The sequence below is a fragment of the Perca fluviatilis genome, chromosome 17 (assembly GCF_010015445.1).
Source record: "Perca fluviatilis chromosome 17, GENO_Pfluv_1.0, whole genome shotgun sequence".
In the NCBI taxonomy this organism is placed as follows: domain Eukaryota; kingdom Metazoa; phylum Chordata; class Actinopteri; order Perciformes; family Percidae; genus Perca; species Perca fluviatilis.
This window is the reverse complement of record NC_053128.1, coordinates 23,665,562-23,692,718: the sequence shown is the minus strand read 5'-3', so window position 1 is coordinate 23,692,718 and position 27,157 is coordinate 23,665,562. Positions and strand designations below refer to the sequence as shown.

The window sequence follows — 27,157 nt, the reverse complement described above, 5'->3', positions numbered from 1 at the left end:
ACACATGCATAAAAACACTCATGATGGTGCATTGTGTTTCTTCCCAGGTAGTGATTGATGACATGGGGAATAAAGAGTTGTATGAGTTTCCAGTTAATCGCTGGTTTGCCATGGATGAATGCGATGGCAAAATACAGAGAGATGTGTTGGTTGGATCCGTGCAACCAATGGGTGAGAACAACACAAGCCACTATTTCACTGCAGAACATTTAAATATAATTTAAAAATGTAACTCTTTTAGGGAATTACAATGTTGACCAAACAACTACATAATTCAAAACAAACACCAAGGATATATATGCTGATTTCTAAGAATATATTGTCATAGGCTATTATCACATCTCATTCCATTATAAATCATGGATACAAATATTTTTTTGTGCATTTTCCTGCATGTACTTAGCAATCGTATACAATGTACAAGTGATGACTGGAGATGTGAGGGGTGCGGGCACCAACTCGAAGATCCACATGGTCATGCACGGCTCCAAGGGCTTAAAGAACAGCGGCAAAGTCTTCCTGGAGGGTGGTGCCTTCGAGCGTGGTCTCATTGACATTTTCAACGTGGAGATTTGTGAACTGATCAGCCCACTCAGCAGGGTCACCATTGGGCACGACAACGGGGCTGTTGGTGCTGGATGGTACTGTGAAAAGGTACTACACCTCTGTTTATGCTAACAGAGTGATTCTCAAAGTGTTGTTTACTCATCAAGCATCCGTTTCCCTTCTAGGTGGTAATATATTGTCCGTTCACGGGCATTGAGCAGACATTTCCGTGCGGCAAGTGGCTGGACGAGGACGAGGGGGACGGACTGATTGAGAGGGAGCTGTACGAGATGGTCTCTCTCAGGCAGAAAAAACAGAAGAGTGTGTGGCTTTATTAAACTCATATATCTCTCCTCATTGAAAGAAAAACAAATCACTCATATTCTCTTTACCAAAAAGAATTCAAGTTGCATTTAATCGAGTTATATCTATCTATCTATCTATATATGTTGGCTTCTAATTAAACTAGACTAACCTACTTCAAATCTACTCTTCTTTTACTCCAGAGTACCCATGGTCCCTGTGGATTTGGACATCGGATGTAAAGGGGGCAGGGACAGATGCCCAGGTGTTTCTGCAGATCTATGGAGAAAAGGGCAAGTCTGATGAGATCAAACTGGAAAACAACTCAGACAGTTTTGAACAGGGCCAGCTTGATAAATTCATGGTAAGCCTTTGCTCATCTGCATGACAGGGCACATTACAGTGTCTTCCACTGTTAAGTTTTCACACTTTTCTACACTAAGTTCCTAAGGAATCACATCTGTTGTCTGTATTATCACTGTAGATTGAAATGCCAGACATTGGAAGGCTGCTGAAAGTGCGCATCTGGCATGAGAAGAGATCTCCATTCGCTGGCTGGCATTTAGCGAAGGTGAGACCCCTTGCTCTTTGTGTCTGATCTGTAAGCTGTTCAGTCTGTTGTAGCGTGTCCCCTCTTAGCACTAAGTTAGACACTGAATTAGAGTTTAATCTTGCACCTGATCTCAGTAATAAAGAAAAGCGTATGTGTAAATAAGGCTGCAATGCAAATGTTTCGCATTAAAGAAATCTATGGTTTTCTCAGTTATAAGCTTTCAGAAAAAACCTTGGCAATCAATTCAGTTGGAGGAGTATACAGTACTAGGAAGCAGTGGCGTTTTTTGGCACGGGCGAACCGGGCAGCTGCCTGGCGCGGCATTTTTTCAGGTCACATGGGGGGCGGCACGAGAACTTAAAAAAATTAAATAAAATCCTCTGCGGCGCGAAGCGGTTTTCTGTTATCTATCGTTTCACTGTGTGGGGAATTCCCCACACAGTGAGCTGCAGGCGCCCTGCTTGTACCCCCTACTTTCACAATGAAATGGACTAGTCTGTAACTGTGTGTGACAGGAGAACTGGGAAGTACACAGAGACGAAGCAAGACGAGTCTAAACCTTTCTTTTATGTCAATGGTCTAAACGCGAAAATAAAACAAAGTTACCCAAGCGGCTCAAATAAAAGAAAAAAGCGAAAAGACATGTTTTCGGCAGTAGCAGGACCTTCATCAGCTCCCTTGGCTGATGATAGTGGTGTCGGTGTCGGCGTCAGTGTCAGTGGCATGCACAGTGAGGAGGAGACTCAGGAGGAGAGGGACAGAGATGAGGGAGTGAGGGTACAACCTGCGGTAAGCACAACTCCCCTTAAAACACTTTGTCCCTTGATAAAACTGAGTCAAAAACTGAGTGGTGGACAAACTGTTGATGATAACACTACAACAATAAAAGACGTAGGCATGCTTTACTGTATGATTGCATTAGTAGCCTATATAAACGTTGCACATCATGCAAACTTTCTTAACGAGAATTGTAGCTTTTCTATCTGCATTGGCAGACAAAAACTCATGATAAACCTCTTCAAATTAAAGCACAGGGCCTCTTGAAATGATAAAAAAATATATATTTTTATATATATATTTGTCACCTTTTTCAGCAGGTATGATGTAGAGCTTGTTTTATGATTCATGAGGAGTATGCCGTTTTATTTTATTAATAAATGGCACTTTTTTGAAGTATTTAATGTGTCAACTGTCACTGATTCTTGCTTTACATGGCGTCAGTTCACACATGGCGTAGTTTTAAGGAGTAGGAGTTGCTATACATATTCAGGGTAGCGCAAGGAAGGGTAGTATTTGTGATCTTATGTGGTGAGCCGGTCTGGGCCAAAATGCCAGGGCAGATCCGTCCCTGTCAGTAACGGTGGCTCAAGCAGAGAGGAGCTTTTCCAAACTAAAGTTGATCAAGTCATACCTGAGGTCAACCATGTCCCAGGAACGGATCACTGGCCTTACCGTCATCACTATCAATCACTCAATAGGGGAGCAGAGTTCATACGATAACATCATAGATGATTTTGCATCAAGGAAGGCCAGAAAGGTCAGGTTTTAGTTTTAGTTTGTGTTTTTCTATATATATTATTGTTGCTCTCTGCTCTTGTTAAATTTTTTTATGATTGTATATATTTTTGGCACATTTATGTATATAGTGTATATTTATTTTAAGTTCTGATAACCTATACTGTCATATTTTGTGCAGAATTGTGTTCATTGTCTTTTGGCAATGTTGGAGGTAGAGATTATGCACCTTAAAAACAGTGTTTCCTCGAAGGGGGTCTCGGCCAGGGCGCCATTCAATGTAGAACCGCCACTGCTAGGAAGTAACTTATTTTATCTCACTTTAATTTGGAAAATGTGTGTTAATGTCACTGCTTCAGTTTTCATGGTTAGATCATGAACCAGAGATGAGGATGTGTATGATGACACATGAGGCTTTGACTTTCTGCAGGTCACTTTGCTCAAAACCCTGACAATGGAGAAATATTCTTTTGAATGTGGCCGTTGGCTGGACATCAATGAAGACGACAATGAGATCGTCAGAGAGCTTCAAGCTACCGGAGCACTCATCACTGAGCCGCTGCCTTGTAAGAAACACTGAGGACACACACATATAAATGTGCTCGGTTGATCCTAAACACAAACAAGCTGTTTGATAGAGAGTCAGTGCAGATTTTGCAGAATGTCCTTTTTTTAAAATTTTTTCCAGTGATAAAGTATCGAGTCACCATCTGCACTGGCAACGTCAGTGGCAGTGGCACCGATGCCAGCGTCTTCCTCAATATTATCGGTGACCTGGGTGACACAGGGGAGCGACTCATGTTTATGAGCAAAAACAATGTCAACAAATTTGAAAAGGGCAATGTGAGTGCATCATTAATACACAAAAATAAATAAATATTGTCTGGGAAATGCACTGCCAACATTTTTAACCAGTTTTCTCTGTGTCTACCCTTAGCACGATGAGTTTCTCATTGAGTCCGTGTCCTTGGGCCGGGTGCGCAGAGTGCGTGTTGGTCATGATGGCCGCGGTGGAGGCTGCGGTTGGTTCCTTGATAAGGTGATGGTCAGAGAAGAGGGCCAGCCAGAGAGTTTGGCCATTGAGTTCCCATGTTTCAGGCAAGTCAATATTACTTTACACATAACTTAGAGGAATAGTTTGATATTTTGGGATATACAGTTATATGCTTTCTTGCAGGGAGTTGTGGGAGAAGACCAATACCACTCTCATGTCTCTATTGTACATATCAGTGTTTCCCACACATAGACTATTGTGTGGCGGTCCGCCTCACTATCAACACCGTCCGCCGCACATTGTGTTTCGTTATTATTATTATTTTTTTAAACGCTATTTCAAATATGTTCTTCTGCATTTCCTTTCCCTGCTCATCTCCGTCTCTCTGTCACTTGTGTCTCGCTCACATACACACACACACACACACACAGCTCCTCCCACAGTGCGGTGTTGTTTTTTTTTAAGCCCCCAAACGTCACCTTCCAGGCACCGCGGCAATGGTTATGTTTAAGGTTACGGTGAGGGTTAGTGCCTGTAAGGCGACGTTGGAGGCTTAAAACCAAGGAGAGAAGACGGCTGGCGAAATTCACAAGTTCATGAAAGGTTGGTATCTATCTCGTGAACACCTTTACACAATCACACATTCACAATCACCGACCCGACTCTTAGCAAACAAGCGATTGTGCCCGCTTTAGAAAGTTAACTAGCTAGTCGCAAGTTTGCGGTAAAATGCAGTTGGGTTGTCGAGGTCAAAACACTATATGTAGCAGCTGTGAATCAAATAAACGTATTATAAATAAGGTTATGTCATTTTTTTACTCTTACACTGAATGTTTGCTGCTTCAATCCAGATGAGTATTGAAAAGTATTTTCCGCGACTGAAAAAGGCACGTGTTGAGGATAAGGACCAGCCTGAACTGGAGGTATCAGTCTGAAACCAGTAGTTAGTTATGTTATTAATTTGTTTTACAGTATTTTCAGCTTTCAGCCAGTGAAAGACAGGGGAGAGAAAGAGATAGATTCGTTAGGCATTGAAGTTGGCGATGAGGACAGCATCCAACTGCATGCATCTCCGAACACACACACACACACACACAGTATAAAGTGTAAAAATAGCAAATGGTGGTTTTGCAGGGAGTCCTTTCAGTCTTTATGCCAAGCTGCTGCCTGTAGCTTCTTATTTACGATACAGATATGAGAGTGGCTTTAATCGTGTAATCTAACTCATGGCAAGAAGGCACATAAGCGTCTGTTGAATTTTCTTCTTAGTTAATTTGTCTGTAACCCACCAAACAGCTGGACAAAATTGCCCTGAAAGCCTCATAAACCGGCCACGCTTACGTTCACTAGTTCTCCAGTGGTGTGTGTCTAAGTAGTTAAGCAGCTGATGGATGAGTTTGCTACTACAAATAGGCACTAAATGCAGCGGTCAGCCAGCTCTTTCCTTCAGTAACTGGAGCCGAAACCGCAAGGCGGAGGTGCAGTGTTACATCTGGAAAGAGGCTCTTCCTGTCTGTCTGTTAAAAGGGAAAGGTTTGGTAGCTTCCGTTGCAATACAACGTACAACGGTTGTTTGTGTTGCTTGTAGTGGCTATGTTCTGTTTGATCTTTTTTTCAGATTAGTTTATTTTGATGCTAATGGTGATTTAATTTCTTCACAATGATCAATAATACTTTAGGCTACTTTTACTTTAGGGTCTTACCATTTCTACCCTATTCCTTTTGTAAACTAAATATGTTTCTATGTTTATGAATTATTATAAGTTATAAATTAATCCACAAATTAAATATTCAGGGTGGTTTGGTGGGAGGATTGATCTCATTCTTTGTTTAATGCTACATGATTCAATTTGTCTGTGTCTTTGTGTTTTTCTTCAGATGGTTGGACCGTAATGAAGATGATGGACAGATTGTCCGCGAGTTAGTCCCAGCTGGAGATGGCCTGCGTCTCTTTAGTGAGTGCATAAATAACATTTTAGGTTAAGCAAACTAAAAAAGGACAACATATCTTATTAATTATTCTTAAAATTACTTTTAATTTCCATCGGTCCACCCTCCCAAGATGTCAGCTACCACTTTGCAATCAAGACAGGCAGTGTAAATGGGGCCAGCTCAGACTCCAGGGTGTTTGTCAAGCTGTATGGGGAGAAGGGTGATACTAACAAGACGATACTGGCAGTTTCCGACAACGACCTCAGGAACTACTACGAGACGGGACAAACTGACATCTTTACAATCGAAACCTTTGACATCGGAAAGGCAAGTTTGGACATGAACACACTTCATGGAGAACAGAGTTTATGTTTACTAATTCTATTTCATCCTCTTATGTCCTCTGTGTTTACAGATCAACCGTCTCCTGATTGGTCACACTAATGAGGGCTTGCGGGCTGGCTGGTTTCTGGACAGTGTGCAGATCTCTGTGCCAGTTCATGGGATGCAGTACATGTTCCCAAGCCACCGCTGGCTCTGCAAAGACGAGGCTGACGGGAAAGTGGAGGTTGAGATCTATCCCAGTGAGATCTTGGACATCGAACAATGTAAAAAACAACAACATTAAAAGTACTCTATAGTCAAAATTCATTATTTTAAAAACAGTAACATTAGTTCATTAACATTATGAGTTGAGGTGTATTGCTCTGCTCTGCATAATCTTTCCTCCTGTCATAATACTGTGATGCCCCTTCTGTAACAGTGATCAACTATGAAGTAACAGTGGTCACAGGGGATGTGCGTGCAGGTGGTACCAATGCCAATGTCTTCTGTCAGATCTACGGAGATGAAGGAAAAACTGAAGTTCTCGCTCTCAAGAGTCGCTCCAACAATTTTGAACGTGGCACCACTGAGATTTTCAGGGTCTGTATAAAGCCTGTGCCGTGTTTTTTAAATGTATGCAGGAGATTTAAGTTCCTGTTTTGACCACTGTTTGATATCTACAACCAGGGTTAAAAATTAACTTTTTCGTCTACCAGCTAAACGGCTAGCGAATGTTCAAATTTTACCAGCCACTCAATAAACTAACATTGTTTTTTTGGCTGGTGAGTGAAGCAAATCTACCAGCCAATTGCATATTTTCCCAGCATTTGGCTGGCGGATGGTGCTAATTTTGAACCCTACCTACAACCCAGATTGAGGCTCAGGATGTCGGTAAGATCTACAAGATATGTCTCTACCATGACGGGAAGGGTATCGGAGATGGCTGGTTCCTGGAGACGGTGGACATAAAGCGGCTGACAATGGCTATGGTGCTGGTTGAGGTGAAGAAGGAGGAAACCAAGAAAGAAAAGAAGAAGGACAAGAAAAAGAAGAAGAAAGAAGAGGAGGAGGAGGTAGAGATGGTTGAGGAGCTGCAGGAAGTGGTGGAGGCATTTACTTTCCCCTGTAACCGATGGCTGGCCAGGGATGAGGAGGATGGGGAGATTGTGGTTGAGCTGCTGACTGAGGACAGTGAAGACCTGGAGAGTAAGTATAATTACATGTAATGTGTTGACCCATTGTTATTTGCTTCCAAAGGCTAGACTGTATGTTGTATTAGTGACATTTTGAATTAATGTTGAATTAGGCATGTAGGGAGCGGTCCGTTAATCAACGCGCATTCTGTACTTCTTAGCGTCACAGTTCATCCGTTTTTTAAAGCAAAAAGAAAAAGCATAAATAAATCAATAAACTTCAAACAAAAGTATTCTATAGTTATGCAGATTCTGTGTTCATGTGGTTGAACATTGTTTGCTCTCACCCGAACACCTGTTCACCACGCCTCCAGATCACATCATCCTATCCGTTTTCACACATCAATTATCATAATAATAGCAATGATGAGCAAAATAACAAAATGTAAACAGACATTCCAATTCATTATCATCATAATACACAATGGAAAATGCATGATGTCTAAGCATAATTAGAAATTAAATAAGGCAAATCTGCAAAATGTCTCCAACAAGGCATATGTCATCAGGTGCAACGTTAAAATGTCACTCATGATCACGCACTTTCTAACTGAGTCTGTGTTTTTCCTCTTAGTGAACTCATATGAAGTTCATGTGTTCACTGGGACAATGTGGGGGGCGGGGACTGATGCCAATGTTTACATAAACATCTATGGAGAGATTGGCGACACTGGGGAGCGACGGCTCAGGAAGGCAAACAACCTGAACAAATTTGAGAAAGGCCAGGTAAGATTAGATGTGCTCTTTTTTATGTGATAATCTGAGTGTTAATATGAATTGTTTTGTGCAAAAGAAATGTCCTGACATTTTGGGAAATGTTTGTTTGTTAAATATGAGGCTAGAGTCAGGAGACACTTTTGATCTGCTGTGTTCTGCATGGTCATGATTGTTATCATTGGTACTGTTTTCCTGGATAAGCCTCTATTGTCAAACAAATGGTGGATTTAAGGAGCCATGCAGGTTAAATACAGATCAAATAAATTAGTAATGAGGTTCTCGTGGACTGCTAAACTGAGACCTGTGACTTTTCTTGACCCTTTGTCACTGGTTTGTTTGCGTGTGACATAGGAAGACATTTTCAACATCACAGCGGTCGACTTAGGGATCCTGAAGAAGCTGAGGATCCGACATGACAACAGTCAGGCCAGTGCCGGCTGGTTTCTGGACAGAGTGGAAATTGTAGACAACAAAGATGACACCACGTAAGTTATGATGACGTTAGAAAGAGAGCAGCGGTATATCGGCACTTTAATTCAGATGTGTAACTGCAGCTTCACACAAATCCCTTGAATAATTCAACCAATTAATTACAAAAAATGGTTAATCAGTCATTTAATAGATAAATGATATACACCTCGCTGAGTCATTCTAGACACCAAATCATTGCCACAGGTTTCACAAAACAGCATCATCCTACATGGCAGGCAGAAACGTTGTACATAAAATGTCTGTAGAGCTCCACCGTGTGGCGTGAAATGTTACTCTGAAATATTCTGGTAAAGTGTGGAGACTTGGCATCAATCTAAATAGAGATGGCCATTTTCTTTTTCATTTAAGGACACAGGGACATTTGACAGTCCTAAACAGAGATTATTGTATTGATACTATGCAGACTGCACACTGCACAAAATACCTATATATTATATATGGTGTTTTAGGTACTTTTTCCCTTGTAAACGCTGGCTGGCTACTGATGAGGATGATGGACAGCTTGCCAGGGAGCTCGTTCCTGTGGACGAAGCCTTTATGAAGAGAGGGGATGATGATGATGAGGAAGACTCTGAAGCCACACTTGGTCTGGAACAGAAAGGTGAGAGCAACATTATGGCTGCCCTCAAAAAGAGAGTGGAGAATCAAAGTGACCTCTGACGAAGACATTGAGCTTTTTTTTGTTATTGACTATGAATAATAACCACAAGATTGCCTAATGCTTCATTTGTGGTTTGCTGGTTTCTTATAATTACAGCCATGTCAACAACATACACAGTGAGGATAAAAACTGGTGACAAAAAGTATGCAGGAACTGATGCTAATGTCTTTATCATCCTGTACGGCACCAAGGATGACACAGGTAATACTTCCAACTGCCATACAGAAATTATATCTGTAAAAAAAAAAATTAGATCTAGTATTTAAATGATTAAATGACTCTATGACGTGCGCACATCTACAGGGATAATTAACCTGAAGGCTTCAAAGACTCATAGGAATAAGTTTGAGCGGGGTATGATCGACGAGTTTATTGTGGAAGCGGTGGACATTGGACCACTGAAGAAGCTGCGTGTTGGACATGACAACTGTGGTACAGTAGGATGGACTCCCTGCCTGTGCAGTGAATAATGCAAAATGTGTCCACATGCGCGATGATAAAGTAATTTGTGTTAATGTTTAAGGCAGAGGATCAGCAGGCTGGTTCCTTGACTGGGTGGAGATTGATGCCCCGTCTCTTGGACAGAAACTGCGCTTCCCCTGCGGCCGTTGGTTGGATAAAGGGGAGGATGACGGGGCCATCGTCAGGGACATTTTCCCAAATCCTCTTCAGACGGAACTTTACACACCATGTAAATCATCATTGCATGACAGTCTACATCACTCTCACAAAAATGAAGATATTTGTCATTTGACGCACACCATTGGTTATGTTTGAATGTGTTTTCATTTTGTAGTTGTTCCTTATGAAATTAAAATCTTCACGAGTGACTTGTTTGGAGCCGGCACAGATGCAGATGTCTTCATTGTCCTGTACGGGCGAAACGCAGTGTGCACCCAGCAGAAGTCTCTGTGTGTCAACAAGAGGGAGAGGATAATGTACTTTGAGAGAGGAGCTGAGGACATGTTTATTGTTGAGGTACATGTAACATGTATAGTCATAAATAGATGAATAAGAAGAATAGGTGTATTCATTAAGCTTGGTTGACCAGGGCAGTACAGTAGAGCAAGGCCATCAGTGTCTACTGAATACAGTGTTAATTTAGTAATGTTTTCTGCTCTCTGTGCAGCTTGAAGATGTGGGGGATTTAATTGAAAAGATCCGGATTGGCCATGACAACCGTGGGGTCAACCCAGGCTGGCATCTGGACAGAGTGGAGATCAGACGTCTGCTCAGGAAGGGAAAGGTACTGCCTACGAAGGACAGATCCTTTACTTAAGCTGCAGTACTGCAAAATAAAAATACTCTTTAAGTAAAAGGCCTACATTGAAAATGTAACTTGCATTAATGTATGTATTAGCAAAATGTCCTTAAAGTGTCAAAAGTGGCCATAGTGAGTGTCTGTTATATATTATATTGTTGGATGATTATTACTGATGCAGTAATGTGTATGTAGCATTTTACGGTTAAAGTAGGTCAAGGTGGAGCTATTTTAACTACTTTATATACTGTTGGATACTGTCATCTATAACAATGCATCATTTTTTATAAGATGATCATATGTTTTGTACGGAATAATCTGTTAATAAATGTAGGGAAGTAAAAAGTAAAATGTTTGTAAATCCGCCTGCCTCTAGAAGTGGAGTAGAAGTATAAAGTAGCATTGAGTGCAAATGAAGGTACATGTGCCTCAAAAAAACACTGATATTGATTTCCGTACTTGCACCTTGTATGCTTAACAAACATCTCATATGTGTGTTGCAGAGGATTTACATTTGCCAACATCTTAAAACTCACGTCTACTGGTAACACACAAACACTATTTTTGGTCAGCAGGTGGAGATGTTCTCCTCACAGACAGATGAGGGTAATCCAGCCCCGTGGTTTCATTTTTCATCCTACTTACTGAGCCGAGACTCAGACAAAGACAGTAAACTGTGTTCAATGATTCTTCTCTGAGGCATTGTTTTATCCCTGTGCCTACTTCTCTCTCTCTTTAGGGTTCAGAGACTATCATATTCCCATGTGAGCGCTGGCTCGCCAAGTCGGAGGATGATGGTGAAACAGTGAGAGAGCTGGTGCCCTCTGACATCATCACTGAGAAACTTTCACGAGACGGAAGCCTGAAAGTCACCGAAGTCGAGGTGGAAGATGCCCTGGAGAGTATGTCTACATATGCAGACAAACAATACATTTATACACACAAACATGCAAAAATATGTGCAGGATTTGTTTTCCTGTCTTGGTTCTGTCTGGTCCCCACTTTTCTGAGCATTAGTTCAGAAAGACACTTTTCCCTTCAGGTCTTCAGGTAATCCCTGAGTGAGTCTCTGTTATGACAGTGGCATCAACCAGCAATAGAAAATTACTTTTCACTCTATTTTCTGCCAATTGCACTCAAACCGCTTGTCTGTGATCATCGTCCCCACTACAGCTCACACATACAACGTGTCAGTGATGACAGGTGATGTGAATGGAGGCGGCACCGATGCCAACGTCTTTCTCACGATTTACGGGGAGCTTGGGGACACCGGGGAGAGGAAACTCAGCAAGTCGGAGACAAACAGCAACAAGTTTGAACGGGGATCTGTAAGAAAGCATTTTGTGTATTATCTAATGAATTGAGGATAGACAAATAAGCTTTACACAATGAGCAACTTTACAAAAAAAAACTGAATTACAGAAGAATATTACAACAAAAGTACAAACTGCATGATTGTACTTGTGTTATTATTTCACCAATGGTCACGTTTTATCTCCCCAGGTGGATAAATTCACTATTGAGGCCGTTGACCTCGGACAGGTTTTCAAGATAAAAATTAGGCATGATAACAGTATGATGTGTTCGGACTGGTACTTGGACCAGGTAGAGGTAGTTGACGGGGATACGGAAGAGGTCTTTCTCTTTTTATGTGAACGTTGGCTGTCCAGGAAGAGGGAGGACCGACGCACTGAGAGAGTCTTCTATGTTAAGGTAGCATGAAAGACATCAGTGTGTGACAGTTTGTAAGAGCTAGAAATAGTAAAACACATTACACGACTTGGTTGAATCCGACAGCATTCTGCGGTCTGCTAATTCTTTATAACAGCTGATTCAAGACCTGCATCACCCTGTCGGAGTAATGACTGCCTTGTTCTACATTATCCTTTACATAGTAGAAAGGAGAATAAAAGTAGTAAGGCACCTTTTGGGTCAGTTTACCCAAATTACCAAAAAAAAGTCACTAAACCATCATGGTATCTATCTACCTGACATGACATAATGTAGATGTACGTGCTGTGAGGATTTGAGATAACAGTTTCTTAGGTTTTGGGTTTTCATCCTATTACAATGAAAGTGAAAGGAATGTTGTTGGGGTGCTCACAGCATTGAAAAATGACATTTGAACAAGACAAGCATTCTACAGCCACGCCAGCAGCTATATGTGGATGTGCTAAATTCTAATGTCAGAATACTAAAATGCTCACAATAACAACATTAACATGCTGCCATATAAATGAATGGTAATGAATACCATGACTAAGTTCATATATTCAAAAGGCCTTATTAAACACACATAGACTTCGTGTTCCTATAGATCTTAGCATTTGTCTGTGTTGGTGTGTTTGTCTGCATCACTGTGTGTGTGTTGTGTTCTTTTAGGGTTATGAAGGAGTCAGAGAGAGCCTAAACAATAAAAAGAAGAACTCAGCCCCAACAGTAAAGAGTGTCGACAGTAACATGAACAAAAAGAGCAAAAAGAAGAAGGAGGAAGAAGAAATTCAGCTCCCGAGTAAGTAAATCTTCAGAACTGCATGCTGGATTTCTTCTTTGCTCTGTGAATGTTTGTCATTAATATTCCAACACAGACATCTTTATGTAATCTCTTGCTGTCATGAATGAATAAGTGCTGTGCCCTTCCTGTGCAGTCATACCATACCACATCACCATCTGTACTGGACTGGAGCGGGATGCGAGCACCACCAGCAGGGCTTATGTGATCATTATCGGGGGCAATCACACCCAGACAGAGAGGCTGTGGCTGGACCTGCCGGACGAGAGGAAGGGCTTTGAGGCCGGCTCTCTGGAGAGCTTTCAGTCCCACGGTTCAGATGTGGGGGAGATCAAAAAGGTTGAGGTGAGGGAGGTGGGAAGCTTTTAGAATTTCAGTGATGATCGTGCACTCTCATGCATCCACACGCACGCACGCACACACATGAACGTGCAGAAAAATACACCCACGTTGTGAGAAGTGATTGTTTCTCGTGCTTCCTGCAGCTCGGTCATGATGGGGCCACTCCGGAGAGCTGCTGGCTGGTTGATGAGCTGTCTGTTGCTGTGCCAACCAAAGGGGTCAAATATATCTTTGCTTGCAAGTGCTGGCTGGCCAAAGATCGGGGAGATGGTTTGACTGCTAGAGTATTCAACGTGCTGGATGCAGAGGCCATTTCTATCTCCCAACAGGTATGTAAATGTGAGCAAGTTGACGCAAGCACTGTTATATGGCTGATAAACATATATCACACATAAATCAAATTACCGCAGTGGACTAGTGATAATGAGTCCATTTCTATTATACTGTCACTAATGAAACCAGTGGAGCTATTTACTTTAAGAAACATGGTGCACAGATATAAAATTCTGTCCAATTATACCAGCACTGTTGCCCCTCGGAATCATAATTAACATTCATTTCTAATCCATACATTTATCTGGTCAATATCTTGGTTTAGATGGGATTTCAAATTCTTTTCATAAGACATTTGAGTTCATTAAACAACAACATCCAGCCTGTTAGAAATATTCAGATACATCTGAGATGGGGGAGAGTACCTTTAGTTTCTCGTCTTTTTTTTTAAACTAGATGCAGTAGGCGTAAACATCTGATTTATCGAAAGAATTGAAGATCCCTTATTGTGCTACTATGACACTAGAATCTTAGAAATAAAAGTATAATTCACAACAAATGGATTTCTTCAATAAATTTATTTGTCACGTGAAATCATATAAAAATACAATTTCAGTTTAAAATCTTTCAGTTCTTTCAATGTATGCATTAAAAACAGTGGGTGGTCTGGATCTTTAATGAGCCTCCTAGCCTTTTTCTTGCAGCACCTGGTGTAAAAATCTTTTAGGCAGAGTAGGGCTCCGCCGGTTGTATGTATGTTGTATGTTCAGCCAAACGAACCAATCTTTACAGGTTGATTTATTGGTGAAGGTATTAGACATCTCTGGAAAATAAGTTTTATGAAAATTAAAATGTTCTAGGGCTCATCCTGGTTGATTTTGAGAATGTTTCGAAAGCGTAAAATAGGATTATTTCTATAAATATATGGAGCCCCTTAACTTTGGTGGCACTTTAATAAACTGGGTGAAATTATACACAGTCATATTTCAAGTAAGATTATACACAACAAGTATCTTTTTAAGATATCTGATTATCAAGGGGCGTCGGACTGGGTTGTTCCCTGTCTCCATATCTATTTATGTTAGAAATATAAACATTAGAAACAATAAGACTATACAGTTACTACATTGCAATCTCATTGCTTGACAACTTTGGCTATTTTTAAATTGTCCCTCCCCATGTCCTGCCACTGTTTTAACTGTAGCATGCTTTTCATTCATCATTCACTATTATTTATGGATGTTTACAGCATCAGCGTCAACCTCATACCTGCTAAAACATAATTAGGTATATTGTTCATTAGGTTCAAGATAAATTCATATCCTTGTCTAGTTAAGTTTTAGAGGTAATACTGCTTCTGAGAGATGGGTACAGGAGAAAATATAACAAGTAAAATGTCTAATATTTTCCTGTCAGATTATTTACGAGGTGACTGTAGTAACGGGAGACGTGCAGAACGCAGGAACAGACACCCTGATCTTCATGTCTGTGTTTGGAGCCAATGGCAGCACAGAGGAGATGCTGCTGCAGAAGAATGAGGACAGGTAGCCCAAACATGACATCAGAAAACAATATAAAATAAAGAGACTGTTTCATGATGCTGCAGATTATGAACTTCTGTGTGGTTTGTGTGGTGGATAACAGGTTTGAGCGCGGTCAGGAGGATACTTTCAACATGGAGATTGATGACATTGCTCCACTGAAGAAAATGAGGCTTCGCATTGATGGCTCCGGGAGCCGACCTGACTGGTTTCTGGAAAAGGTCAGCTCATCTTAAAGGATATACTATACACATCAAAGTCTGTGTAAAAGTCTTGAGGAGTACTACTGCATATTGGGGAAAAAATGTATGAAGCCTTTTGTGGCTCCAGATAAAAATAAAGGTGTGGAGTTAGAAAGCAACAAGCTTACCAGACCTCTGTAGCCTGCTCCTCATCTCTGCTTGAGGCTAGCAGCTTAAGACAACATTAGCCACTACTAATATACCACACTCAACTGTCAGCAGTTGAGTTTTGTGGTGGGTAATGTAGGCACCTGGTATTGACAAGAAAGAACAATGCATGGAATAAGACAGACAATATCTCTGGTTCTGCAACATTGATTTATATATATATAAATGTCCATTTAAATGTCCATCAGGAGTTCCAACAATTAGACAGCATTGCGATGCTAAATCAGTGCTGGACTCTCGTACTAACCTAATCCAAGACAGACAGGAGTTTTGGATGATTACATGCAAGAAAATTGTCAGAGATTAAAGCAAAAGGAAAGCTCTATGCAGGTTTAATCTTCAGAATAAGCTGACCATGCACGATGCCCAGGTTTCCTTAAATCTTGTCAAGGGCTAATTGGTTATGAAGAAGAAACTGCAGATCTCATCCATAAAACATAAACCAGGAGCATAAAAAGCAGAACAGTAAAAGCTTCTTCAAAAATCAATAGTACAAAGCAGTCACAGGTTTGTGTTTTTATGCTGGCACTGTATGCTGTAGGTCACAGGATCATTCAATCTATTATATCACACAGCACACAGACAAATACACACACACACATCTATCCCTGCCTGCAGGAGAATGGTCAATGATTCATCCACCCACAAAGACACACACACACACACACACACACAGTAGGGCCCAGAGTTCCTGGAGTGACATATTGACCCATTTTAATCATCATGCTGTTGTTTCTGGTATCGCACACACACACACACACACACACACACACACACACAAACACACACACACACACACACAAACACACAGTAATGAGCGATGTGTGTTTTGTCTGTATTCAGTAAAGAGAGAAAACATTTCATTTTAAATTTCCTTTAGTGTGACTTGGTGCATGTTAGTGAAAAAAATCTCCAATTTGTAATGCTTAGTCCGGCAATATAATAGACTGCAGTAATATACATACGTTTCCCAAAATGGTTCAGTACTTTTTCTCTTTGGCTGACCCTGTGAGGACAACATCACTGCTCACCTCCAAATTCAGTCTGATGTCTCAGGCCAAATGCATTGATGAAACAGAACACATTTCCTATGCAAATGTCTTCTCTGGTAAAGGCACCATGCCTGCAGAGCAGCAGAGCAGTCAGGAACAATACCGAGCCCTGTCCGTCCGTGCCTGGGACTTAGCGACTGCAAACATCTCCTTGACTTGACCCTGCACCGAGCCTTGTGTGTTCAGCATCACAAGCGGATGTGCTGCCTTTATGAATTGTTGGGTCTATGTATTAAAATGGACACAACAGTGCACCGGGCGGACTGCCAGCATGGTAATCTGCCCAAATAAATATGCAGATTGGAGAGTTAATATGAGTGTGGGTGCCTGAGTCTTTGTCTAGTAATGAAATGTTCCCCAGGACTAGTGATCAGACATCCTGGGAGAGGCAGGGTTTGTCCGATTAGTGTTATAATTATGTATGACACAACACTTATTCATATGATCATGTTTTTATCCAGCTAGTGGCATGGCTCTAGGGATGTTGGCCCACAGACTGAAATATCTCACTATTTAATGGATAGACATGACATTTTGTACACTCATGGTGCCCAGAGAATAAATCTGACTGACCTTTTGGTGATCTTCATGAGGTTCACAGCTGTTGGATTGCCATTAAAGCAAACATTGATACAGTTGATCCCTTATTGTTTCTTCTAGTGCCATCATCAGGTCAACATTTTAATTTGTCTAATACTGGTTTATGACAAATGACATTTTCATCAGCCCTAGGTGTACTATAGTGCTAATTAGTAGTGTTGCTAAAGTAAGTTGGTGAACGTGGGAAATATTATGCCTGCTGAAAATCAGAATGTTAGCATGTCATTGTGAGCATGTTAGCATTTAGCTCAAAGCTCCATTTTGCCTAAGTACAACCTCACAGAGCCGCTTGGGTGGCTATAGACTCTTCCACATTATATCAGAGTTAATGGTTAAAGGTGTCTTTCTTGTACTGATTAAATATTTTGATTACGATTAATATGTGGATGCATATTTATTCCACAAACGCTGACATGGCTTAATCTTTACAACACATTATAATAACAGTACCTATGATTGTTAAATCTATGTTAGAAAAAGTGTGCATTCATACACTTTTGGTGTCATACTTTATACTTTATTACACTTTAATTCTCCAGTGGTTTATTTTGCTTTGACTGTGACAGTGGATCATAAAAAAAAATAAATAAATCAACATCAGGATTCTGAATGACATTAACTTTAAAGAGCTAACTCTGTGCATCCAGGTGATCATGCGTAACCTGACCACAGAGGAGGTGTCTTTGTTCACATATGAGGAGTGGCTTTCCAGGACCCGTGGACCCAAGAGAACCATGATCTGCGAGATGGCTGCTGTGGTGAACGAGGAGATGATGGTGGAGCCCACCACCTATATAGTCCAGGTCAAGACCAGTGATAATGCAGGTAAGTCCTTAACACATGCCGGCTGCTGTCAGCTTGATCGTGAAAATGTTTTTTTTGTTTTTTTTTAAGTTTATCAGGTAGTCCCGTCGAAAACCATGAATGTGATCTGTCCTGTTGCAGTCGGAGAATGAGCTTTTTCTTTCACTTTCCCTGAGAAAACGAGTACATGTGTGTGAACTTGTGGTTCTCAACCTTTTTGGCCTAAAAGAAATTGTATCTACTTGTGACTCGTCATCACTGGTTGCATATGTCAACGCTCGTTGTTAAGTTTAATTTAAAGAGTTTTTAGCAGCCTGAAGATGAGTAATTCACAAGCGAAAATCTAAGTTTAGAAAAGAAAATTGTGCAGGAAACATTTTCGGCTTTATTATAGCACTGTTCATTATCTAGCGGACCCCTTGGAGGGTCTTGACCCCCAGGTTGGAAACCACTGACCTAAAGGCTCTCAGTAATATCAAATCAAATATTTTTTAACATTTCCACCAGAAAAAGAAGGGGACCGAGGATTGATCTTTGGGAAACACCTTTTAACGTTATCATTTGTATCAGACCTGTGAGACAGTGGACACTTATTAGGCATGCTGACTCCATCCATCCATCCATCCTTAAATCTCTGGGTCAGCGTCAGGTCAGAACCAGGGATGCTTAGAGTGATCAGATCAGCTCAGACATCCTCTTTCATCAGTAACATCCTCCGGCTCAAAGGAAGGACTCAAATGTCGGATGCAAGACTTCATCTTCATCAAGTCATGTCCTGGGTCCACCTTGCCATCACCTCTCGTGATTGTTTTCTTTCTAAGGCAGTTGAGGGTAACCTACAGGTGCCCAAATGGCTAAGTTAAGTTGAAAGAGGATGGTGGCTTGATATTTCTCAGATGAGTGAACTCCTCACCCTGTAATACCAAATTAGCGCTACAACCTTGTAGAGGCTATTTTTGTCTGCAATCTCATTTTTTCAATCACTATCCAAAGCTCAAGGCCGAGTTCATGGATATATGTCACATAGCTCCTGGTCCTTATTTGACGCAACCTTGGGCAGAGAATTGTGTTTTCCAGGAGGAGCAAAGTAGGAATAATTGATGTTTTACTCCAACGTGGTAATGAAAGATATCCTCTTCAGAAACCAGCCACACGGCTTTGCTCCCTCTTTTCTTCACGCAGTACTTTTCTATAGCTCAGTAGTGCTGCTGATCAATACGATAGCGTGGCGAGAAGTCTGAGCCGACTTCAAAGGACTGATCTCTACCCTTGGCTGTTACTGGAAGCTAAGATGTAGCCCTGAACCACCACTGAGGCTCTGGGAGGAATAATGAGCCAGGCTCACACACACACACACAAACACACACACACACACACACACACACACACACACACACACACACACACACACACACACACCCCCCCCCCCCCCTATCTGTTTCCCCCATTTTATTATAAAAAATATATTATTTTTTATTATGTTTTTTATTTTTAAAAAAAAATAAAAAAAAAAAAAAAAAAAAAAAAAAAAAAATATTTAATATTTTATATTTTTTTTTCTTTCTCCTTTTTTCTTTTCTTTTTTATACCTACTATAATATTAGATTTCTAGTTCAGTGTAGAGACAGATGAAGAACTAGAAAAAGTGCTGCAGACTGAGCAAGGTTTGGGCTCTCAATTGCCTAATACACATTCACTTAGTGTCTAACCCACTGTAATGAAATAATAAAGCATAGAGGAATTATAGATGTGCTGTCTGAGTCACGCAGCTTTCTCTGCTGCTCATTTTACTCTATGCATAGTGTGGCTGGTTGTTAGCAGATCAGTTTTCTTCAGTTTGCAATCTCAGTATTTATTGGCAATTCAAGAAATCCCTGCACTAGTTGAGCTGCATTGCAGTTTAAAAGATCTACAACAAAGTTCAAGCCCTTTTAAATGTATAATATCTAGTGCATTTTTTTGTAGTTAGCATTACATTACAACATTGTATTCTAATTATTAATGAGTTAATAAATAGAATAATATAAAAGATACAATTAGAAATGTAATTACAATTATATTGTTTAAATGAAACTATAATGTGCTGATTCAGATGCTAATACAGTTTATTGCCAAGTTCCCATTTTGTCACTTTGTTCTTCAACATGTTTTGTTCTTGGGAAGCAGAAATTCTGATACATTTTTCTAAATGGATGACTCTCTCTTGTCTGGGTCCTGGGTCCACCTTGCCATCACCTCTCGTGATTGTTTTCTTTCTAAGGCAGTTGAGGATAACCTACAGGTGCCCAAATGGCTAAGTTGAAAGTGGATGGTGGCTTGATATTTCTCAGATGAGTGAACTCCTCACCCTGTAATACCAAATTAGCGCTACAACCTTGTAGAGACTATTTATGTCTGCAGTCTCATTTTTTCAATCATTATCCAGAGCTCAAGGCCGAGTTCATGGATATATGTTACATAGCTCCTGGTCCTCATTTGACCCAACCTTGGGCAAATATTTGTGTTTTCCAGGAGGAGCGAAGTAGGAATAATTGATGTTTGACTCCAACGTGGTAATGTTGACTCTCTCTTGTCTTCTCAGGGGCAGGCACTGATGCCAACGTGTGGATCATAATTTTCGGAGAGAATGGAGACACAGGGACGCTGGCATTAAAAGAGTGCAACAAGTCCAACAAGTTTGAGCGCAAGCAGGTGGACACATTTCGCTTCTTGGATATCCTCAGCATGGGAGAGCTCTCCAAAGTGCGAGTCTGGCACGACAACTCAGGTCAGCCCTGAGATAATCAGTCACTTTGCATGGGCCGATTAAATCTGCACTTTATAACTGGCATTGTGAAAAGTGCTGTATAAAGGAAGTTTACTTAAAGGTATAATATGTAGGGTCTTAGACTAATACAAAAGCAATCCCTCTCAATCCTTCACTTATGACCCAAAGGAAGTGTGTGTAAGATAAATCTGACCACAGATGACAGGAGATGTCTGAGTCACCTCTGTGAATTTGATGAAACCTGGACAGTTGATGGCTTAATTGAGCTGCTGTCGACCACTGTCTGGCTTTGAGGAAACCTGAAGCGGTGACACAGCTTTTTACTCGTTGGCCTGAAAGAATCTTGCATTACTGTTGTTTCATCATCCTTGACAACATTTTTACTTAGTGTCTTTTTGGTTTCCTGATCACATCCCTCCTAGGTCCTGCTCCAGGATGGCACTTGGATTATATCGATGTGAAGGATGAGATCATGGACAAAACATTTCGTTTCCCCTGTGACCGCTGGCTTGCCAAGAATGACGATGATGGACAGATCATGAGAGAACTGGCATGCGCCAACAACGACTACTTGGACCTCAACGAGAAGACAAGTAAGGCCAGCACATACGCCACTTTTTTTTTAAGATCAGTTTTCTATTTAGTTTTTCATTTTAAACAATAACAGAACAGACAAACACACTTGAACAAGAACAACCCCCCTCTCCCACCCCCAACCCTCCGCGGTCTCGAGGAAAAGAAAGAAAAAACAAACAAAAACAGAAATCACACCTTGCCTAGTCGCCCTCCTCTATTTCTGGTGATGCTGACATCATTAGGACTAATGCATGTGCTGCTGCACCTTTCCATAGGTCTATAGATGATTTGGCTTTGTTAATCCTTGCTGTAGAGAGCTCAAGCATAACTATGTCCAGAAAATACGCCAACCACTGTTTTATACAAATTTAGACCAAATTTTCTTTTGTCTCCCAAGCAGATGTAATTTAGAGTCGTCATTAAGTAACAAAACAATCGGGTCAGTAGGAATTCAACATCCTATCACATCAGATATTATTGTTGTTTTATTCCAAAACTCATGCACCTGTTCACGCTCCCAGACCATGTGTAGGAAAGTTCCAGTTTGTTCACGTTGGCTGAACGTGTAATAGGGAGTAGGAATGCCTTTGGAGACGTATCTCTTCTGAGGAGTCCAATATGTCCTATGGCATATGATGAAGTGGATCTGCTGGTGATTTGGGTTCTTGGAACAGTGCGAAATGTCCCAAACTGTCGTTACATTCCCCTCCGGGCTCAGCTCTCGCTCCCACACATACGACACATTTTAAAGTTGTAATCTTTAAGATTGTAGTCCTGGTTGATTTGGTGACACATGTGGTTACCTTGGTACCAGCAAGCATGGATGAATACTACATGTTGCAGAATTCTAGAGGCAGCAAACACTCCTTGAGTAGCTACTTTGTCAGAAATACATGTTTATGTTTACAGTGCAGCAAGACAAATCATTTTAATAAACAAGTCATCTGCCTTATCCCATCATGCCATGATCAGCCACAATCTGGTTTCATGCTGCACATGTAGTTTGCCACCCAACAGCAGGGCATAGTAACATTGATTACCTTCCTAAGGAGCTCACTGTGGCTGCTCCTTCTTGTTCCATCACTCCCTGCAATATTTAAAAGCGTAAAATGCACAAAGAACGCTGTCTTGTTTAGTAGACAGCAGTCCCTTTGGTGACAAATGCATTGTGTTTCCTCTGTCTTCTTCACAGTAAGAGTCACGCACTTTTAATGTGAATCAGCAACAGCAGGATGGTCTGTTTGCATTAGCAGTTACTTACAAAGGGGCTGGTATTAATGAGACAAAATTGGATTACATGCTGCATAGTTTCCACTGAGGAAATGGCGGACTCTGTCAATAACAATGAAAACTACTATATAGAGGGAGGACAAATACTCATTGTAAATACATTAAATGGCTGTTGCAGAACAAATGCAGACCATACATAGAATACAAAATGGGGTTTAAATTCATGAAAAATGATTATAACTTTAAATTATCCCATATATTTCTGTGCTAGGCATCTGTGTGGAAATGATGCGGTGCAGGACATCTCTGTTTGCGGACAACTGACACCATTTACTTTATGTTTTCTCTCTAAAAGAGTACGAAATCTGCATCACAACTGGAGATCCTGAAACCAAAGAAAATGCCTGGATTGTACTTGAGGGGAGGAAGGGCCGATCCAAAGAATTTGTAATGGAGAACTCCTCAAAGAAGAAGAGGTTCTTGCGGTAGGTACTTGGTGCAAGATTAATTAAATGAGCTGCAACGTGTTTACATGAAAAAGCTTAAAGAAATGTGCTTTCTCTCCCTGTAATTCGGCCTCTCCACTTATTATGATAATCCTACCAGCACCAAGCACTTGAGCTCAGACCAACGCTGCAATCCAAGATGATGACATTACACCATCTAGAACAAATTGGCAGTGGCATGAATTTAAAGTACGTGGGCTAATTTAAGCGAACAGCTCCTTTCTCTAACATGCTTATTTTTCTCTCTTCTTAGGGGCAATGTTGACAGGTTTGAGTTTTCGTCCAAGAACCTGGGGGACATCGCTGGTATCTGCCTGGGCCACACACCCAAGGATGGAAAGAAAGTAAAGGGGGAGGTTAACTGGCATGTGCAGGAAGTCGCCGTCACTGAAAGGGAACTGGGAAACAAGTAAGACATCACAGTTACTGCTCAGACATCTACATCCACGCAGAAGTCATTCGTTCTACTGTTCATCATACCATTTGCTGGTAACACATCATTGTTCCTCCTCTGTGCTGTCACCTCCAGGTACATCTTCAGTTGCAATGCCCTCGTCCCTCTCTCTCCAAAGAGGGATGAGTTCTTGACCTTTGAGTGCACAAAGGCCATCGAGAGCTTCGCCAGTAAAGCTCGAAGCCTGGTGCCCGTCAAGTACGAGATTATTGTCATCACGGGTGATGAAAAGGGAGCGGGTACAGACGCCAATGTTTTCATCACTATCTACGGCTCCAATGGAGATTCGGGCAGCCGGCAACTGCGGCAGAAGTTTCGTAACCTTTTCGAGCGCGGGCGGACGGACCGTTTCCTGCTGGAAATGCTGGACATGGGAGAGCTGCAGAAAGTTCGGGTGGAGCACGACAACTCTGGTCTGAGCCCCGGCTGGCTGCTGGATCGCGTGGAAGTCACCAACACAGCCAATGGTGTCACCACCATCTTCCTCTGTGGGAAGTGGCTAGACACCAAGAGGGCTGACGGGCAGATCGCCAGGGTCTTCTACCCAAAATACTAGAAATACTATTTATTTATTTATCTATACAAACTCCCATTGCAGAGAGATCCCCTCTCATGTTTAAAAGTAATGACCAAAGAGATTCTGCTCTGGCAAGTTTTATATCTCAGGAACTGAGGCAGATTTTTACATTCTCAGTTTTTTATTATATTTATTATTATATCATATTTAGATATTTAATACTACAGCAATATAGCCTGCAATGAAATATTGTGACAATACCCTCTTAGGGTAGGAAACTGAATGTGCCATTCTTTTTAGGTTTCATATGTCAGGGATGGTTTGTTTAGTTGTTTTGTTATAATTTAGGTTTTATAAAATATTAAACTCTTTTGCAATACTCAATACTGTTTTGAACCTGTTTGACTCATCTGGCTCTGCAGGTTATTGCAGCTCTACGGAGCGCTTTAGCATCTGTTAACTAAATGTTTTGTTTTTTACGGCCCACATCTTACCTGTTTTGGTTAACTTCCACCACTCCTTTCAATCCATTTCCAGCAGCAGACAGCTGTTTTCAGAAAAAAAAAGCTCTGATAAACCAACAGTACAGCAGGTACTAGCTGGTGAAGAAAGTGGAGCATTAAGCAACTGTAGAACCAGATATTTTACTTAAAGGTCCCATGGCATGACCGTTTCGCTTTATGAGGTTTTTTAACATTAATATGAGTTCCCCCAGCCTGCCTATGGTCCCCCAGTGGCTAGAAATGGTGATAGGTGTAAACCGAGCCCTGGGTATCCTGCTCTGCCTTTGAGAAAATGAAAGCTCAGATGGGCTGATCTGGAATCTGCTCCTTATGAGGTCATAAGGAGCAAGGTTACCTCCCCTTTCTCTGCTTTGCCCGCCCAGAGAATTTGGCCCACCCATGAGAGAGAGACATGATGGCTTTCAAACGAGCAAAGTGGCAGTTGGTCAAGGTCACACCCCCACTCTCCACCTTGATCCCCCCCTCTCCTCCTCAATAGCTACAGACACAGAAATGGCACATACTAACTGTATGTACACACCACCACCGACTTGAGCTGCAAAGAAGCTCTGGCCGCCCTGTCAAGGACGCTTGTCAAAAAGTACGGGGAAGCTGTTTGACGCTTTGGCCGCTCTGACGTGGCAGCATTCTTCGATCATGTTCAATAGATAGATAGATAGAAGATACTTTAACACACAATTGAAGACAAAGCACAAGCAGCCACTGCACGGCCAACACACTGACACTAGAAACCTTTTATAAATTACATATATAAGGACAGAATTTGTATTGTTTGTTGGTCGCAGCGGTGTCTGTTAGCAGTTAGCTCGCTCGTTAGCGGCTGAACTTCAGCAGAAGGCAGGCAGAGCGAGCAGCCGGCAGCTGTTGATCCGTGCAGGACTTCACCGTGAGCGGACTGTTTAGAGACCATGTGATGGCAGGTAACGTTTACTGGTCACTATACGCAAACAATGTCATATCATAAATGATAGGGGAACCCAGAAACGGCAATTATGAGCTTTTCCTCCATTTTCACGGAACTAATGTTTTGGTAGGAAAAAAAGTTTACATCGTATGTTTCTCTGGGATCAGCCAGTGCGAAGGACGATTATATTCCGATTGGTTGCTGGCATTTGCCGCTGCTTGCCGCTGAACCGCGTCATAGCTCATTACCATAAAATTGACCAAAGTTCAACTTTCTGATTGACGCTCTGGACGCTCAAAACGCGACGCCAACAGATTTGACGCTCCTTGCAGCTGAGAGAAGCCAGCTTCCATTGAAAATGAATGACTTCCGGTATCTTTAGAAGCTCAAGTCGGCGGCAGTGTGTACGTACAGTAAGGAAAGCTCATTGTGGGACTGTCTCTAGTGGCTGTGATTCTGCACCAAGGCTGAATTTCGGGAAAGAGACTTCAGATACAGTATTAGGGGATCACTAAAGCCTATATAAAATCATCAAAAAAGCAGCATGTCATAGGACCTTTAAAGGTCCAATGTGTAGGAATTTCTCTCATCTAGTATTGAGATCATAACTCTCTCGCACCACGCAGTTCAAAGTACGTATTACAGCTACGGTAGCCTTCACGCTTCAAAAAGCCGGTCTCTTGCTCTTTTCAATATCCTTTTTCTGGGCGAAGAAGAAGACTCCTGTTCCCGAAATTTGGATTTTGAATACGTGTGGTCCTCCATGTTTACTTCTTCAAACTTGCCGGGGCCGGGAAGCTACGATACCCATTAGCAGCGTTAGCAGCACCTGTGAGTTTATCATGTGATAGCGAAAACACGAAAGGCGGAGCACTATGTTCTGTATGTCCCTTACCGGCTAACGTATTTCAAGATGGCGCATGAATATGGAGCGTCTACCCCAGTTCATGCGAATGCAAATGTAAAATGTCAAGCCAATAGGAATACTTGGAATTGATGGTTTTGGTAAATATTCATGAAAAAAAGTTTGTGAATGGGCAACACAGATTTTGAACTAAACACGTTACACACTGGTCCTTTAAAACAGACCAAAACAGAACGAAATGGAATTAGTATTCAACTCCAAATGAATGCCAATGGTGCTCTGTGTCTGATGGGTGTGTAAAAAGGGAACTGTTTGCTAATTCAAATTTATAAGGAGATACTATATTATTATTTTTGGTTTACAGCTTGTTCTGCTGCTCCCAAGGGACAAAAAAAACAACAAGTATTGCTGCTTTAAAGTCTAGTTACCAATAAATTAAGCTGGATTTTAGGAACGTGTATAAATTGATGCTCAATACATGTCAATATTTCCACCTGATGTAAAAGTAAAGTAAAAAGATGGCAGTTTTTATTTTTTATTTTACTATTTTCAGATTTTTACGTAATAGCTTCTCAAATGTATTAGTATTTGTGGGGGAAAGGTGAGACCATATCATACCAGAATATAAGACATAAAAACAAGTACCTGTCCATTTTATCCAATTTATTACAAAAAGAGCACATACAAAAGGATAATATACAAGCCATGAAATAAAATTAAAAAACAGAACAGTTTGGGTTTAGCAATGCAACTTTTGAAATCATTATCATTATTATTAGTAGTAATAAT

General features: G+C 41.2%; 1 protein-coding gene across 4 annotated transcripts in view; it reads left to right on the top strand.

Moving 5' to 3' along the window:
- Positions 1–24,459, top strand: part of LOC120546042 (lipoxygenase homology domain-containing protein 1-like) — a 34,636-nt gene extending 10,177 nt beyond the window's left edge. For 3 of the 4 annotated variants that reach the window (XM_039780797.1, XM_039780793.1, XM_039780794.1), the window contains 35 exons: positions 48–171; positions 404–654; positions 732–867; positions 1,053–1,213; positions 1,334–1,420; positions 3,348–3,483; positions 3,606–3,760; positions 3,855–4,015; positions 5,790–5,866; positions 5,974–6,170; positions 6,259–6,451; positions 6,607–6,767; positions 7,040–7,373; positions 7,935–8,086; positions 8,429–8,562; positions 9,019–9,170; positions 9,327–9,431; positions 9,534–9,662; positions 9,754–9,921; positions 10,027–10,208; positions 10,360–10,476; positions 11,231–11,393; positions 11,665–11,819; positions 11,995–12,204; positions 12,874–13,003; positions 13,140–13,348; positions 13,489–13,674; positions 15,035–15,162; positions 15,263–15,380; positions 17,869–18,046; positions 20,607–20,792; positions 21,215–21,385; positions 22,954–23,083; positions 23,358–23,513; positions 23,634–24,459. In XM_039780797.1, coding sequence (XP_039636731.1) covers positions 48–171; positions 404–654; positions 732–867; positions 1,053–1,213; positions 1,334–1,420; positions 3,348–3,483; positions 3,606–3,760; positions 3,855–4,015; positions 5,790–5,866; positions 5,974–6,170; positions 6,259–6,451; positions 6,607–6,767; positions 7,040–7,373; positions 7,935–8,086; positions 8,429–8,562; positions 9,019–9,170; positions 9,327–9,431; positions 9,534–9,662; positions 9,754–9,921; positions 10,027–10,208; positions 10,360–10,476; positions 11,231–11,393; positions 11,665–11,819; positions 11,995–12,204; positions 12,874–13,003; positions 13,140–13,348; positions 13,489–13,674; positions 15,035–15,162; positions 15,263–15,380; positions 17,869–18,046; positions 20,607–20,792; positions 21,215–21,385; positions 22,954–23,083; positions 23,358–23,513; positions 23,634–24,114 — 5,913 coding nt within the window. In that variant the 3' untranslated portion in view covers positions 24,115–24,459. Of the gene's footprint in view, positions 1–47; positions 172–403; positions 655–731; positions 868–1,052; positions 1,214–1,333; positions 1,421–3,347; positions 3,484–3,605; positions 3,761–3,854; positions 4,016–5,789; positions 5,867–5,973; positions 6,171–6,258; positions 6,452–6,606; positions 6,768–7,039; positions 7,374–7,934; positions 8,087–8,428; positions 8,563–9,018; positions 9,171–9,326; positions 9,432–9,533; positions 9,663–9,753; positions 9,922–10,026; positions 10,209–10,359; positions 10,477–11,230; positions 11,394–11,664; positions 11,820–11,994; positions 12,205–12,873; positions 13,004–13,139; positions 13,349–13,488; positions 13,675–15,034; positions 15,163–15,262; positions 15,381–17,868; positions 18,047–20,606; positions 20,793–21,214; positions 21,386–22,953; positions 23,084–23,357; positions 23,514–23,633 lie in introns of those variants that run through there. The other variant, XM_039780795.1, reaches the window with a different exon arrangement.
- Positions 24,460–27,157: the final 2,698 nt, after the last annotated feature.